Source organism: Ceratotherium simum, chromosome 3, assembly GCF_057802395.1.
Source record: "Ceratotherium simum simum isolate JZ-2026a chromosome 3, ASM5780239v1, whole genome shotgun sequence".
In the NCBI taxonomy this organism is placed as follows: domain Eukaryota; kingdom Metazoa; phylum Chordata; class Mammalia; order Perissodactyla; family Rhinocerotidae; genus Ceratotherium; species Ceratotherium simum.
Window position 1 is genome coordinate 66,060,293 of NC_141902.1, and position 15,800 is coordinate 66,076,092.

Genomic DNA, 15,800 nt, shown 5'->3' on the forward strand with positions numbered 1-15,800 from the left:
CACTTCATCAGCTTGCCCAGGTGGGGAAGCCAATGGAGAGAAGAGCCAGTCAGCCTGCAGCTCCTCAGGGGACCATAGTCTGTGGTCAGGCCAGGGGCACCATGTTTCCCCCAGTCTATTACTAGACTCGCAGGATGCACCCAGGGGCAGTGGGCTCTGCCTAAGGCAGCCACGGAACTGCAGGGAGAACAACACAGACACACAGCCTCCAAGTTGACATAGACCTTGATCCCAGGCCCACTTCCCACCCAATTCCTAGCTGTGTGACCTTGAGAAAATCCCTGAGTCTCTCTAATCACGTTTCTTAATCTGGAAAATGGCAATAAAAATTCTTACTTGAGTGGGCTGTCAAAAGGATTAAATTATACATAGAAAGTGCTTAGTACTGGGTATAGAAGTGTTCAATAAATTGAAAACCATTACTAATTGATAAGTTGTTGTTAATAATTAATCTTTATGATTAGTTAATATGTATTCATAGTAATGTTCTCCTGTACAGTTTAATAAAGTACAGTACCCTCAACCCCAGCCCACTGCCACCCGTCCATCTCTACTCCTGTGGTTCCCAGTGAGAGGATGAAGTGTGGCTGGGCAGGGCCAAGGGTGGGCACATCCTAGCATCCCTGCTCCCCCTCTCTCCTCCCAGAGTGGCTGTTTGGTCCAGTTTCGGCAGGGATCATCATGGTGACAGGGCGGTGAGGGGACACAGAGATAGAAGGAAGTGTAGAGGAAGGTCTCTGGAAGTTCTGGCCTTCCCTCTGGACTGCGAAATTCTGGGGGGTGCCCCACTCCTAGTTCTGGCCCCTCCACACTATTCCCAGGCAGAGCATCCTTCCTGGAGAGGGGCTTTGGGCCCAGACTGGTCAAATGCCACTGAGACCTAGTTTAAACCCATTTCAGATGGGGAAACTGAGGCCCAAAGAAATAGACCTAGATATTTCAATCCCCTGTCTAGTGGTCAGCCCTGTAGCTGGTGGCAGGATATTCTGATACTAGTGACTTCAGTTTCACCTCTGGAATGTGGGCTGAGCCTGGGTCTAGGTTTTGAAAAACTGAAGATGAATACTACTTGTCCATCGCCCCCAGGATCTCGCCTACCTGTGGTCCCCCTGAGTAGCATGACTCCGGATGATCCGGATGAAAGGCTATGGGGTATTAAGGATGAAACAGACCTTGGAAAGGTTCCTGGAAGATGGCAGCTCCAGCTTGTCCTATCACTCCCCATGGCCCCGGTGACAGACGGACAATAACACCACACCTGAGTTTGAGTACGTGGCCCCACAGTCTTCATCTCATTTAAACTCACAACAATCTTCTGCTGAAGATATTGTTAATCCACTGTACACTAAAGCTCAGAGAAGTCAAGAGACTTGCCCAAGGTCATGGTGGCAGTGGAAGAGGCAGATTTGAACTCAGGGCTGCCTGCAGATTATTAGATTGGCCCAGTGAGGGAAGGGTGGTTTTCAGTAGTCCTGTTTTGCAGATAAAACTACTCAAACCCAAAGTGGCCAAGTGATGTGGCCAGATTCACACAGCAAGCTGGACCCAGGGCCAAGCAGGACTCCCAGGTCCCTTGCCTCCATAAACACTGTGCAATGCTGTAGACAGAGCTGTGGGCCCTGCAGCCTAGCCCCAGTAGGGCCCAAAAACCTGCCCTGGGGCTGTCAGCATGCCCGTTCCCGCCTAAGCTGACATGTCTCAGTATGAGGAGCGGTGGGCGCTAGAGAACAAGCAGGGCAGTCTGGGACTGGGGCCTGCGTGCGGGATGCAGAGCACGCCCCAGCATGACACTGTTGCCTCCAGCTGTCCCTTCACTGCTGGCCGTGCCCCAGGGCCTGGATCCTAAGCCCAGGAGGCTCCCCCAGCCTCTCCCCATGATCCCACAGCAGCTCCTGAGTACCAGGGTCCCAGCAGTGGCTCTGAGGGAAGATCCCACTTCTCCCTTTCTAGCACTTAGGTGAACACAACAGCTCTACAACCTTGGGCGAGTCACTAACCTTTCAAAGTCTTGGTTGACCAGGATGCCACCAGCTCCCCTACTCTGGGGGACGGCAAGGGTGAGTGACATGGGACCACCTAGTGTCAGAGATGACAATCCCCAGCACCTACCTTCACCTCCCACCATACCTCAGCCTCCCCTCAACTAAGACGAGCTGGACATCTGCTCCCCACTTCTCAGGGTTGCTAGAGAAATTAAGCTGTTAAGAAAGTGCTCTGGGCCCTGAACATATACATGGCTGGGGTCATTATTATTAAGTTCCTTCATTTCCCAGCTGCTATATTTATGTCTCCTCAAATTCATATGTTGAAGCCCTAATGTTGAAGCCCTATTACCCAATGTGATGGTAGTAAGAGGCGGGGCTTTTGGGAGGTGATTAGGTCATGAGGGTGGAGCCCCCATGAATAGGATTAGTGTCCTTATAAGAAGAGTCGTGAGAGAGATGATCTCTATCTGCCCTATGAGGACACAGAAAGAAGGCGGCCACCTACATCTCCAAGTGGGCCCTCACCAGAACCCAACCATGCTGGCACCCTGATCTCATCTTTCTAGCCTCCAGAACTGTGAGAAATAAATGTTTGTTGTTTAAGGCCCCCATTCTGTGGTATCTGTTATAACAGCCCAAGCTGGATACTGTATCGGAGCTAAAGGAAGCCTCGGACCATTTTCAGAGGCTGTCCCAGACTGCCACAGCCCACCATAACTGCTTCTTTCTATGAACCACTCTGGGTCTTAAAGACAGAAGTATCAAGGCTGACACAGTTTTATGGAATGTCTTCTTTTCTTCTCGTATCACCTATGTTTTTCTTTTCTTCGTAACTAATTTTCTTTCAAGATCGAGTCCTTGTCTAATTTTGCCTTTATCGTGATCTCAGCAACAAATATGGCAGAGCACGTGGTAGGGTCTCAGGAGCTGAGAAGTGCTTAGTGACAAAGGTGAAGGTGACAATGACAGTGATGGGGATCAGAGCTGCCACAAGTGTATATAGTGGCATTTGTAAAGGGCCCCACTCTGGGCAGGCACAGCCCACAGCGAACCTGCCTTTGCCTCTGTGGGAAGAAAAAAGGTGCCTTTCCCTGCAGGTGGGCACAGACTCATGTGTCCTACAGAGAGCACGTGGTTGTGGTGGTGTCTGGTATTGGGCTGAAGGATGCAGATGCTGGGGTGGCCAGTGGAGGTGCAGAGGGTGGTGGGGAGGGGTGGGATGGTGGGAGTTTTTGGTGGTGGGGCGGGGTATTGTGGATGGTTCTCAGACACTGCAAAGCCAGAGCCACCAACACAGCAAAGTCTGAGCTTCCTGTGAAGAGTTGGTGGCGTGGGTGTGTCCATTCAGCTAGGAGGGTATCCCAGATGGCGAGGACATTCACCCCACCACCAACACTCTACGGCACCCAGGCTTGGTTGCTGAGAACAAGGCTGGATGTTGCTGGGAGAGGTTGCTAAACACTCGTGTGTCCCCGCTGTGGGCTGGGGCCACAGGCCACCTGCAAGTCAGCTGCACTGTGCAAATATTTGTCTTGCTCTTTACACCTCATTAAAACCCCCTCTTATGATGCTGGTTCTGACTGTGGGGTTGAGTAGCTTCACTTCCAGGCCCCTGCAAGGCTCGCTGGGCAGGCGGCCTGGGCAGCTCGCTCTCTGTGCCCCACGTGGCACTCAGGGGAAGCTCCACTGCCACTCCCTTCTGCAGGTTCTGGCCCACAGTGCAATCTCAGAGGACATGTCTTCCACCTTGGGCATTGCCTTCTCCGCTCTGAGCCTCAGTTCCCCCAGCTGTGTAATGGGTCCCTAACTGCCAGCTCCCAAGCTGTCTTGGGGATCAGGAGAGATGATGTCCACAGCTGGCACACAGGAGGTGCTCAGTGCGTATTGGTTCCTTTCCTTCCCTCTCTTCGCCAGCTCTCAAATAAAGAGATGATTCTCAGTCCCGGGGAGAGACCAAAAACTGGAGTTTCTGTCAAGGCCTCTTCTCAGGGCCTGCCTGAGTTCCCTCCTGGGGACTCGTTTTCTCCTCAGGGAAGAACAAACTTCTCCCTTTGTCTCAGGAACAAGCGGCCGCATTGAGGACAGCAAATTCAGGCCCGAAAGAGTGGCTGGTGCACGTGTGACCTGGGCACAGCCTGGAGGTGGCTGAACTGAGGGTCATGCTGGGTCCCTTTCTGGGGCCCATAGAAAGGGCCAGCCCTTGCCCCCTAGGACGACTCCTATGTGTCGTCCCAAACCCCTGATTCTGAGGGAGATGGAGAATTCGGGGCCCACAAGGAGAGGAGGCTGATTGGGGCTGCACAGCCACCCCGGCCTGGCCTCCTGCCTCCAGCCCTCCTCCCGCCGCTCCAGACTGCCATGGGAAAGACGAGCCTTCTGGGATGGGTCACTGGGGTGCTGGGCCCTGCAAGGGAACATCCGAAGGGGGGCGACCACAGTTTCTAACAATAGCCTCCGTGCCTATAACAAGCTCGCACCTCAGAGGGAGGAAAGAGGCTTGGCTGGGAGATGCTCGGGAGGGAGGATGCTGACCTAAATCGCCCAGGATGGAGGCAGAGGCTGGAGTCCTCTGAGATGGCGGCCTACGCCTGCTGAGACCACTCCACCTACTCTGACTCCCAACATCTGCTACTACCGCCTGTCTCCACGAAGATCAGAGCATGCCTGACAGTCAGGGAAACTGAGGGACAAAGAAGGAAAGAGATTCACATAGGGAGTTGGAGGAGGAGATAGGGCAGGGTTTTCTCTACTAAATGCTTCCCTCCTCAGGTCTCATGTAGACCTGCGGCCTCAAAGGGTCTCCCTGCTGCTGCCTCCAGGCCAAGCTGAGGCAAGGAGAAGCCCCATCCTGGGGCAGGCCATTAAGGATCTGGAGACAGGGTTCCTGGGGCCAGCTGGGAAACCTCAATCCAATCCCAGGGGTCCAGTGGGAGCCCTTGGCTGGGTGGCGTGCTGACCAGAAACCAGCTCAAAGCAATTTCCTCCCCAGCTGGTAGGAAGATAAGGGCTTGTGTGGAGGGGGTGGGGAGTCATCCATCTGGTCTCCTGGGATCTCCCTTCCGCCCATAAGATTGGGCAGAGCCCTGCCCTGAGGTCTCCTGGGGCCTCTGTCTACCCCAGGGAAAGGCCAGGGCCAGAGCCTGCCTGACCAGTTCTGGATAGCCCAGACGGCAGCCAGCCTAGAGGGGCAGTGGGGACAGAAGCCCTGGCCTGAGGTCCCAGGATGTCTGGTGCAAGGAGAGTAAAAGAACCGCTTAGCTCTTGTCCCAGGGTCCACCCTGCCCAGCCACTGGCAACTCTGCCAACTCCCCCAAATACCATGGCCCCCAGGGCCCAGGCATAAGGAGGGAGCAAGGCTGGCCCTCAGGGGGCTGAGGCCTGGAGACATGAACCAAGGCCAGAGAAGGGTAAAAGCAGCTACTTCTCTGCTTCTAATGACAGTCTAGCTGTAAGTACAAGATGAACAGAAGGTTGGGGGTTTCTTGGGGACTGAGGGAGCCAACATGGTCCTGCATTTCTACTTAGGACAGAAACCAAGGAATATGCCTCCATCCTTCCTCTGCAGCCACTCAGAGAGGCCCCGGCCACCACCATCCCCACCCCCACAGGCACAGTCCCCTCTCTGCCCTGAGCTCAGATCCACATGCCAACATCTCTCTGCACCTAGATGTCCCACAGGCCCCTCAAACCCAACTGTCATACAGAACTCCTCACCCCACACCGCAACCCGCTCTGCTGCCTGCCTTCCCGAGCTCATCTGGGAGCCATCCCCAACGGAGGGAACATAACAGAACCAGTCACCTCCCTTCAGGCTACCTGAGAAAGTGGGAAGTGCGTGGGACCAGGAGTCAGGGGGCCTCATCAAAAACCTCACCACTGGGGCAGCTGACCCTGCTGATCCTGAGTTTCCTCACCTGACAAATGGGGATAATAAATCCTGCCCTGTTTACCCTGCCAGCTGGGAGTGAGGAACCAATGAAATCATGGGTAAAAAGTACTTGAGAAAAGGAAACATCCTGTAGAAGTGTAGGGGGGACTAGGATGATGGGGGGAGGGGCATTTATTAAATGGTTCTCTGCACCAGGCTTCATGCTAAGGGTTTTACAAACATCATCTCATCTAATCCTCACAACAATCCAGTGAGGAATGTACTGCTTATACCCACTTTGTAGATAAGAGACTGAGGCTCAGAGAGGCAAGGTGGCACCAAGGTCACAGTTAGCCAGTGCGGAGCCAGGATTTTAATTCAGGTCTCACATGCATCATTCTAGCTCCAAAGCCCACCAGCACTCCACTCCGCCAGGAAGGGACTGCCACACCACTGGGAGCCAAGAGTGCCAACCAGGTACTGCACGAGCTCAGCTGTGTGACCTTGGACAAGTCATTGCCCCTCCTCTGTCAGCAGGAATAAGGCAGATTTTCCAAGCCAAAGAGAATTTCTGCATGGAGCGATTCTGCCAGGCTGGTGTAGGCGCCTCTGCAGCACAGGTGTTCGTGACACCTCTGACCTCAATCTGCCAGTGCCCCGACCATCAGCCTTCTGCAGTTGCCCAGGGCCCAGGTTGCCGCTGAGCGTGAGGTGCGAACTTCTGTCCAGTCAAGCAGAGGTCCTGGAGACCAGGAGACCAGCAGGGACCCAAGGCCGGAAACGCACCTCTGCAGAAGCTTTCCCAGGCCACAGCCTGCTCCGGACCCCAGGGTGAGCAGTCTCACAGAGTGCGTCTCCCCCAACTCAGTACCTTCAGGCCTGCCTGCTGCTGCCACCAAAAGGTGTAACTTGTGTGGTGGCAGACACAACCAGAAGCACTGGCATGGTCACCTGCTGATTTTCAAACCCCAGTCATCCTCTCTTCCTCTCACAGATGACTGCATTCAGCCGTGGATGAGTTAGGTTTGTCCAGAACAGTGTTGGCCCACCCAGTTCTTTCACAATTTTTTATTTAGTTTCTGTGATCCCTTTACGGTTTGTATGCACGCAACTCCAGGCTCCCCAGGGCTCTCACTCCCTACAGCCAGCACCTGCGACTCTCTGTCCGAGGCCTGCCCCAGGCTGCTGGAAACCGCTTTGTTTGCTGGCGCTGAAGGCTGGAAGTGCCCTGAGCCAGTGAGTGACAGGTAAGGGGATAAAGAAATTCCAACTCCTTTGCCCTGATTGGGATAACTCCAAGGTGTGGTGTACACTGTCCCCAGAGCTCCCCCTGGCACTCTGCTTGGTGTCACCCTTGTTTGGCTTCCTTCCTTCCTTTCCCTGTCCCTCTTCCCCAGTCCCTTACCAGGAAACACTTCCCAAAAAATCACTTTCATGCAAATCCTCATCTCAGGGTCTGCTCCAAAAGAACCCAACCTAAGATAGTTGCCAACAAAATGTGCAAAAAAATCCAGATTTCTGCTTCTCATGATAAATCTGTAGATCTAGCAACATTGGGCCCATTCCCACTTGGCAACAAGTGGCTAGAGCTGAGTAGAGGCTGCCTGATACAGACGGAAGATGTGTTCTCCAGTTTTCCCCAGTCCACCACACTCCCCATTCCCCTCCAACTGGCCCCTTTCACCCATTCACATTCCCTGCCTGGCCCCTAAAGGCTTCTGAGTTTGCAACCCCTACAACATAGTGCAGTGGTTAACAGTGGACTCTGGAGTCCAGGTTGATCAATTACCAATTCTGTGACCTTGTATAAATCCCTTAATCTTTCTGTCTCTCAGTTTCTTCATGCAAAAAATGAGTAGCTATAAGTACCTATACAATACCCTCTATGGTTGTTAGACACTTAAACAGGGTACTGCCTGTAAAGTGATTTGCACAGTATCTAGCACATGATAAGAAATCAAGAAATTACTAACATTTGTCCTTTTGGAGCAGGTGTGCCTGCTGCAATCTCACAGCTCACATCCAACTATCTGAGATTACCTGCTGGCCCCTCACTCCCCCTGGGAGGAAGATACCCCTTCCCCTGATAGGTTTGGGTCTGACCACTCACCTCTTCCCACTGGTGAATATATCGAATGAGGCGGGAGAGACGCAAGAGGCGCAGAAGGCTGAGGATCTTGGTGAAGCGGACGATACGCAGGGCCCGGGCAGTCTTGTAGACCTCGGAGTCGATGCGCGTCTCCACAATGAGGAAGATGTAGTCCACGGGGATGGAGGAGATGAAATCCACCACGAACCAGCTTTTGAGGTACTTCATCTTAATCCGTTGTGGGTCCAGGATTATCTCCGTGTTGTCCTCCACCACGATTCCTGTGCGGAAGTTGAGGACCAAGTCGATGAGGAAGAATGTGTCTGACACCACATTGAAGATGATCCAGGGTGTGGTATTCTCATCCTTGAAGAAAGTGATGCCCACAGGAATGATGATCAGGTTTCCCACCATCAGCAGCAGCATGGTCAAGTCCCAGTAAAATCTGCTCAGAGACACAGGGGTTGGTTGCCGGCAGGAGAGAGAGAAAGAGTTACAGACTAAGAGTGAAAGCCCTGAGGGAGAGCAAACATGGGAGAGAGAAGTCTTGGGAGGTTCTGAGACACTGAGGGAGATAGGCACATGGGTACCAGGGCAAGATATGGAGATGGGCACAGAAAGAGGCTCTTCCTTCACTAAGGATACCTTCTGCTTGCCCCTCGCTGAGCTCCCCAATGACAAGCCTCCTACTCCCACCTCCATGCCTCAGTGACAGTCAGGCTGAAAAGTAAACCAAACAAAGACATCCAGAGAGGAGTGAGAGGCTGTTTTAGTTCCCCCCACAACACCCCAGGTTCAGGCCAGGCTGCTCCATCCTCCCTGAGGGTTAGCTGTGGCCTGAGACAGGCTGGCAGGCAGACCGTGACCAGAGAGCAAGGGAGGTCCAGACACACAGCAGGTGCCTGGGAGGCAGGAGGTCCGGGAGCCAGCCCCAGCTCTGTCACTGACATGCTGTGTGACATCAGGCAGGTGCCCTCCCTGCTCTGGGCATCAGTTTCCCCACTGTGCAATGAGGATTGGAGCCTCAACACTGAGTCCTATAATTCTGATCTGGCCCTCATCCACACTGGCTCTCTGGGGTCCCCCTTTAGTCTCTCCCCACTAGTAAGAAAATGTCTGACCATCTCTCTCCCCCAGAGGTTTGCATTCTAACCTGGGGGTGGGGAAGGGCAGTGATATCTTCAAATGCAGGAAGTGTTAATTAAGGGATTTCAGGCACCAGTGAGGTACCACCCAATGCAATAGAGTGAGACCCGTGGGGGCTCCAGCATCATTTCTCCTAAAGCCTCAAAGCAACTGCAAGTTCTTCCTGAGGGAGGTGAGGAGGGACCTCAGGGTGAAGCCTCTGAGAGGTTAAGCAACGTGAGGAAGTAAAAGCTAACTCACAGGTCTCCCACCTGGCCCAGCAGGAGCCCCTCTGGAATGTGCAGACAGCACAGGTAGGCACAGATCCTATGTCCAGAAGGAATGACCAATCATTCCCAGGGACCCTGCCCAAGTACCAGCCACCCCAGGACTGGCCTCAAGACCAAAAACCTGCAATGCAAAGCTGTTTCCCTCTGCCATTAATTTAGACAGTTACACAATGACAGATAAAGGTATTAAGTCAGGAAGAAATAAGCATGTCTTCTCCCAAGAGAAATAACCTTTCAGCCATCTTTAGTTCTCTACTGCAGAGAAGCCAGGAGGAAGGGAATGGCAGACAAAAAGACAAGCTCTCCTTGAGTCTTCAGAGGGTCCCACTGCAAAACCAAAGTGCCCCTGCCTGAAGAATTCCAGGTTTGGGGAAAAAAATTATTTCACAGCAAATTGTTTTCTTTGTCAGACTCAAAATGGTGCTATGAGTCAAGGAGAGGGCAGAGGCTGCTTCACTGAAGGTGGGCGAGACAGCTGTCCCATATCACACAGCTCAGGGGAGGGTGGCTTCTGGAAAGGCAGCTTCCGGCAGCTTCTTTGAAAGGCAAGCCCTTCAGGGCCTCAAGACAGGACCTTAAGTCAGAGCCTCATGGGGATAAGGCTTCTCATTCTAAGGCTGGTGCCAAGAGGTCAACTTCAGCTCCTCCCCAGCCCCACAGCCAACCACCCCTTCTCCAGTCCCAATCCCCCTATACCATGGGGAGAACCCAATCTAAGACCTGAGAACCCACCATAGCCTTCACACCGACCACACAGAACACAGCACAGCCTGCTAACGACTCATAGGCCCCAGGAGAATGGTTTCAGCTTCTATGGGGTGCACTTGAGCTGTGTACACTCTCTACCCAGCCCCATGCATATCATTCAAAGACAGCTGCAGACACTCATTAGATGCCACACACAGGTATCCCCATTCACACACACAGCATGCAAACACCCCTATATACACATGGCCATCATTCCTTTTCATTTAATCTCTTGGGAAAAATAAAACAAAACAAAACTGTGGCATACAGAGGCAACTGAGGGCCCTGTGGCCCTCTCTGCACAAAGCTAATAATACGCCCAGGCTGGAGGAGTTTCTAAAATTAACAGAGTGGGTGCAAGGCGGCTAGGAATGCTGACTTGGGCAAGGCTGCCACTCCAGCGGATTTCTACACTCTTCCCAGCTCTAGTTCCCTCAATTACAGACCAAATTTGAGACAATAATTAACAGGAAAATGTTTGCATTTAGTGGTCTTCATAAAACCAAATTACATGAGGCAAAAACATCCATTTCCTTGCATTCTGACTAATTGTTTCAATCATGAGTTTCCAGATGCTAAGGGATACTTCTGGTGCCTGATTTGGGCTGGGGTCGGAATATTGGAGCACTTCTTCCCATAAACCATTATCCTGGAGCATCACAGAGCTACTCAAAAGGCAGCATAATATGGTGGGGAGAAAGAAGCACAGGCTCTTGGAGCCAGCCAACCTGGGTTCAATTCCTGGTTCCATCAATTACTAGCAAGTCACTTAATCTCTCCATGCCTCAGTTTCCTCATCTGCTCAGTGAAGATCATAACAGTATCTAACTAGCAGAATTGTTATAAGAATGAAACAGATTGATATTTGTAAAATGCTCTTACCTATGCCTTGCTATATTATTAAATGAATAAATAAGTAATTCATGTTAACAAATGCACAGGAAAGAGGTGAGGGAGGAAGATGAAATCTTCCAGAGAAGAGCCAAAGCAAAGCATCTACTAGGGGTGGGGGTGGAAGGGAACTTATAATGGTTCCAGGAAAGCCAGTGGTGGAAGTCAGGGGCCACAATATTCCCAGAACAATCAGCCCACAGAACCTATGTACCTCGGCAGACAGATGCCCTGACCTCAGGGAGCCTATGGCCCAGCCAGAGGACAAGGCTTAGACTGAAGACAAGTTGGGCAATGATTTAAGAAACCATCTCAGGTAGCAGCCCAGGTATCTGAAAAGGTGGGCTCCTGGTGGCCCGGAAGGGTGAGGCCAGAAAGTGCTCCTGGAGGAAGTGAGAGGAGTCGGGCTTTAGGAGCTGCCCTTGGCCTTGTAGACTACCCCTCCTTACTCTTTGCCAGATAGTTGCACCGATTTCTGAAAGCACAGCAGGGCGAGAGCAAAAAAATGATGTTCAGCACCAGGGACAGCTCCCTGCGCGCCTGCCAGGGCCATTCTGCTGGTCCAGCCAGGGGAAGTTGGCAAGTGCCTCTCCACTGCATCCTCAGCTCCCTGGCCCCTCTCTCCCCCAATTCTAGTGATCAGAAGCATCTCAAGTGATTACTTAATGTCCCTGGGCATTTTCACTGGGGGCTCCTTGGTGACTGGAAAGCCTTTATTCATAAAGACCCCAAAACACTTCACATGTATCAACCACTTACTTGGTGCTTTCCATGCATTACTTCATCTAACCCTCACACCAGTACTAAGGTGGCTGCTGTCATCTGCATTTTACAGATGATGACACTGAGGGTCAGAGAGAAGTATCTGCCCAAGACCACACAGCTGGTAAGGAGCGTACCCGAGATTAGAGAGGTCTGTGGGACTCCAGAGCCCGACCTCTTAGGATTTTAGGCACCTCAGTGGGATGCAGGGAGGTGGACAAGCACTCCCAGCACCTCTGCATCACACTGGGGAGGTAGCCTACCACAGGAGGTGCAGCCCCTGCCCCAGAGACAAGAAAAGAGAAGACAGAGTTGCAAAGAGGTTTCGAGGGGACCCATCCTCCTGATGCTGTGGTCTTCTGAGGCACTTCCTGGATGGGGGAAGCAGCACTTTTCAAGCATTAAAAGCACCCTGGTCGGGCCGGCCCCGTGGCTTGGCGGTTGGGTGCGCGCGCTCCGCTGCTGGCGGCCTGGGTTCGGATCCCGGGCGCGCACCGACGCACCGCTTCTCTGGCCATGCTGGGGCTGCGTCCCACAAGCGGCAACTAGAGGAATGTGCAGCTATGACATACAACTATCTACTGGGGCTTTGGGGGAAAAAATAAATAAATAAAATTATTTAAAAGCACCCTGGTCATCAACAGTCAATTGGGCACAGCTGCACCCATCCTGTAAAAGGGAAAACTAAGGTCCACAGAGGAGGGAACAGGAACATTTCCAAAGTCTCAAGCTGGATGCCCCATGCTCCCCTAGCACCCCATTGCCCCCAGAATCACTCATGACTAAATGCCACAATCCAGGGTATGCATCCATGGTGGCAGGTGGCAGGCTCTGGCAGGGAAGTAATGGACAGCCAGACTCAGACATGCTGGAGTTGGCACACGCCTGAATTAGAGGCCTTGTTCTCTCCAAAGCAAGATGACCTTCCCCATCCCAGTGTCCTCTCAGCTGAGAGGAAGTCCTGGCCAGCAAGACACCACCTGGACATGGGAGGCCATGCCCCAGGTTCAGCCCCAGGACCCCATGCCTGTCCTCCCTCAATCCTGGACCTTACTTACTACCTAGACCAACAGGTCTTTCCAGGCAGGCAGGTGGCCTCTCAGCAGGAGGACGTGGCCTATAGATCAGTTCTGGGGGAGCGGGTCCCATGCACAGAAGGAATGGGGGACAGCAAAAAGCCAAACAGACATTTTACACTGACACCTTGGACATTTCATGGTTTGGTCTGAGGAGAAGGTTATGGCCTCAAAGGAGCTGAGGGAAGAGAAGATAGGAGGCTCCCAACCCTGAACTCAGACTCAAGGACCAGACCAAGGGCCTCTCCTTGCCTGGAGGCTGAAGAGGATGTGAAGGGTGATAAAATGGGGGCAGAGAAGTGAAAGTCCCAGAACAGGGATGGCCTCCTTCAGCCTCCTCTCGTCCACACATGCCCATGCTTGCCTTTGAGCACACAGGCTCACACACCCACGTGCACACACATACACATGTACACATACACACGTGGACACACCTGAACAATGCACACATATGGGCATGTGCTCACACAGCCATGAATACATTTTTGTACACACACTCTCATCTATGCACTCCTGTTACTTTCTGTCCTTGTACACACATCCATCTTCACACATGCAGACTTTCTTGCACACCCACTTGCATACATTTTGAGACAAATGATATCCACTGGGATTTCTGTTAGCTGGCAGAAAGAGAACGTCTTTTTTTTGCCCATTAAAATCTTTTCCATCCTCCAAGATTCATCTGAAGTGCTACCTCTTCTGGGCCTCTCCAACCTCTCATGGATCGAGCCTCAGCCTAGCCTGAGCCTGGCTTTGGATCTCCTCGACACTGGGGCTCCTGGAGGGCAGGGGCCTCATCCCGGACATGCCTGTGTTCCTGCAGTGCTGACTGCAGGCAAGGGCCCCCATGCTTTCTCCCAGGTGAGTGGCACACCCAGGACCCCATCTTTTACCCCCTCCCTCTGTGAAATTGCTCCCACTCAGACACCAGACCTGCATTCCCACCTGCCACCTGGAGGGCCTGCTGGCTCCTACACCCAAGTCCAAGGCTGAACTCAGCATCTTCCTCCTTAAAGCTGAATGGCACAGTTAGCATCTCAATCACCTGGGCTCAAACCTCAAAGCCATCCTCAGCTGCTTTCTCTTTCCTCCCACCTGCCCCTGCAGGCTCCCCAGGCAGTGACCGCGTCTTGTCTAGGGTCTTCTACAATGGTTTCTGAATCTGTCCCTGACTGCTCTGTCCTAGATCAGTTCCTCACTGCTCCTCACCCAGACCCTCGCCCCTGTTGCTTACCTGGTCTCCAGCCTCCACTCTCTTTCCCTCTAACTCGCATGATATCTGTATTATCTTTCTAAACACTATGATTATGTCACCCCTTGCTTGAGCCCTTTTGATGGAACCCTGACGACTACAGAAGAAAGTTCAAGCTCCTTGGTCCAGCATCCCCAGCTACCCCTCTTCCCTCTTCTTCTTCCTGCTTCCTTCACAGTAGCTATCTGGACATTGGACCCACGGCCCCATCTCCATCTACATCCCGGTTCCTCCTCCTGAGGACCACCCCGCCTCCTGAACCCCTATCTTTTGAAATCCTTTCCCTCATCCAAGGCCCAGTTCAACTGCCTCCTCCTCCTCCTCCATGAACTTTGCCTAACCGTGCTGTGTGTCTATGTTAGCAGTTGTCACATCCTGCCCCTTTCGTCATGTGCCACCTAACTCTCCTTCCAGCCCCCCAGCAAATCACAGAACCCAAGAATCCAGGCGTTTTTGTGTCTGAGATAGGGACGGGAGCTGGGAGATTTCCCCTCCGCTCCTGACTTATCCCTTGGTCCAGGCCCAGCCCAGATAACTGCCCAAGGTGATAATGAAGATGCTGAGAATGGAGGAGGATAGCAGTCAACATTTAATCTCATTTAATCTTCATAAAAACTCTATGAGGTAGATATTGATTATGCCCATTTTACGAATGAGGAGACTGAGGCAAAAAAAGTTGAGAAATTTGCTCTATATAGTGGATAAAGAATTTAAACCCAAGCAACCTGACTCCAGAGTCCCTCTTCTAACCACTCTACAGAAATATAAATCCAGCTAGTAATATTTTCTCTCCCAAACTCTGTGCCTTCTCCTTCTCCTCCTCTCCCTCCCAAACCTCTCTCCTGTGCTCTCCTCCACAGCACCTTCATCCTCCACTTCTTCACTCTCTGACCCCTCCACCTCTTCCCTTAAGTGAACCTTAGTTGTGTTCTAAAGATGTCACTCTCCCAAACCCCACATACCTCAGGGTCAGGGTGGGGTCAGCATCCGCCCGCTCCATGCTGATGCCACTCCCTGCCTGTGGTAGGAATGTCTACAAGATCCTTTGAGCATCCTGTCATTTTCTGGCCATCTTTCCAGCATCCATCTGCCACCCTCAGGGATGCTGGCACCTGGTTCACAATCTTCCGTTCCACTCCAAATCCTGCCATCATCCTGGGTGACTTCTACTCCATAACATCACCCAGCCTCTCAGTGGCTTAAAGCCCTGACTCTATTGACTCCACTTCAGTCATCCATTCCAACAGCACACTCTGGACCATGTCTCCACCTCCATTTGTTCCATCTCTAATCTCAGAGGAGTGTCTCACCCTAACCTCCTTTCCTTCTAGCTCTCTTATCCAATCATGCTAAGTCTATTCTTTAGTGTCCCAAGAGCCTCTAGTCAGCTGAACCCTCCGAATCTCCCATCAAAATCCTCCTGCCTCCTTCCACTCCCCACTAGACACAATGGTCCAGCTCACCAACCTCTCTTGCCCTGTCCTCCTGGCACCCACTTCGCAAGATCACAACCCTGGATCAGGGCCACCATCAACCCTTTTCATGTTTACATGGAGGCTGTGTGGAAAATCCCACAACCTCAGACCAGTCATACTAAATATTCAAGTGCCTTAGCTCCCTAGCCTCAATTTCCTCATCAGGGTTTCCATATTCAGCTGGGCCCTTCCCTCTGCCAGCCCATCCTTCCAGGAGACCCTAGTAAACTGTCCCTC

General features: G+C 52.3%; 1 protein-coding gene across 1 annotated transcript in view; it reads right to left on the reverse strand.

Annotated features, from left to right (window-relative positions):
• The window catches only part of HCN4 (hyperpolarization activated cyclic nucleotide gated potassium channel 4), a 42,959-nt gene that overhangs the window by 9,777 nt on the left and 17,382 nt on the right, over positions 1 to 15,800 (reverse strand). Inside the window, exon 2 of the mRNA XM_087428674.1 lies at positions 7,964 to 8,387. Coding sequence (XP_087284800.1) covers positions 7,964 to 8,387 — 424 coding nt within the window. The remainder of the gene's footprint in view (positions 1 to 7,963; positions 8,388 to 15,800) is intronic.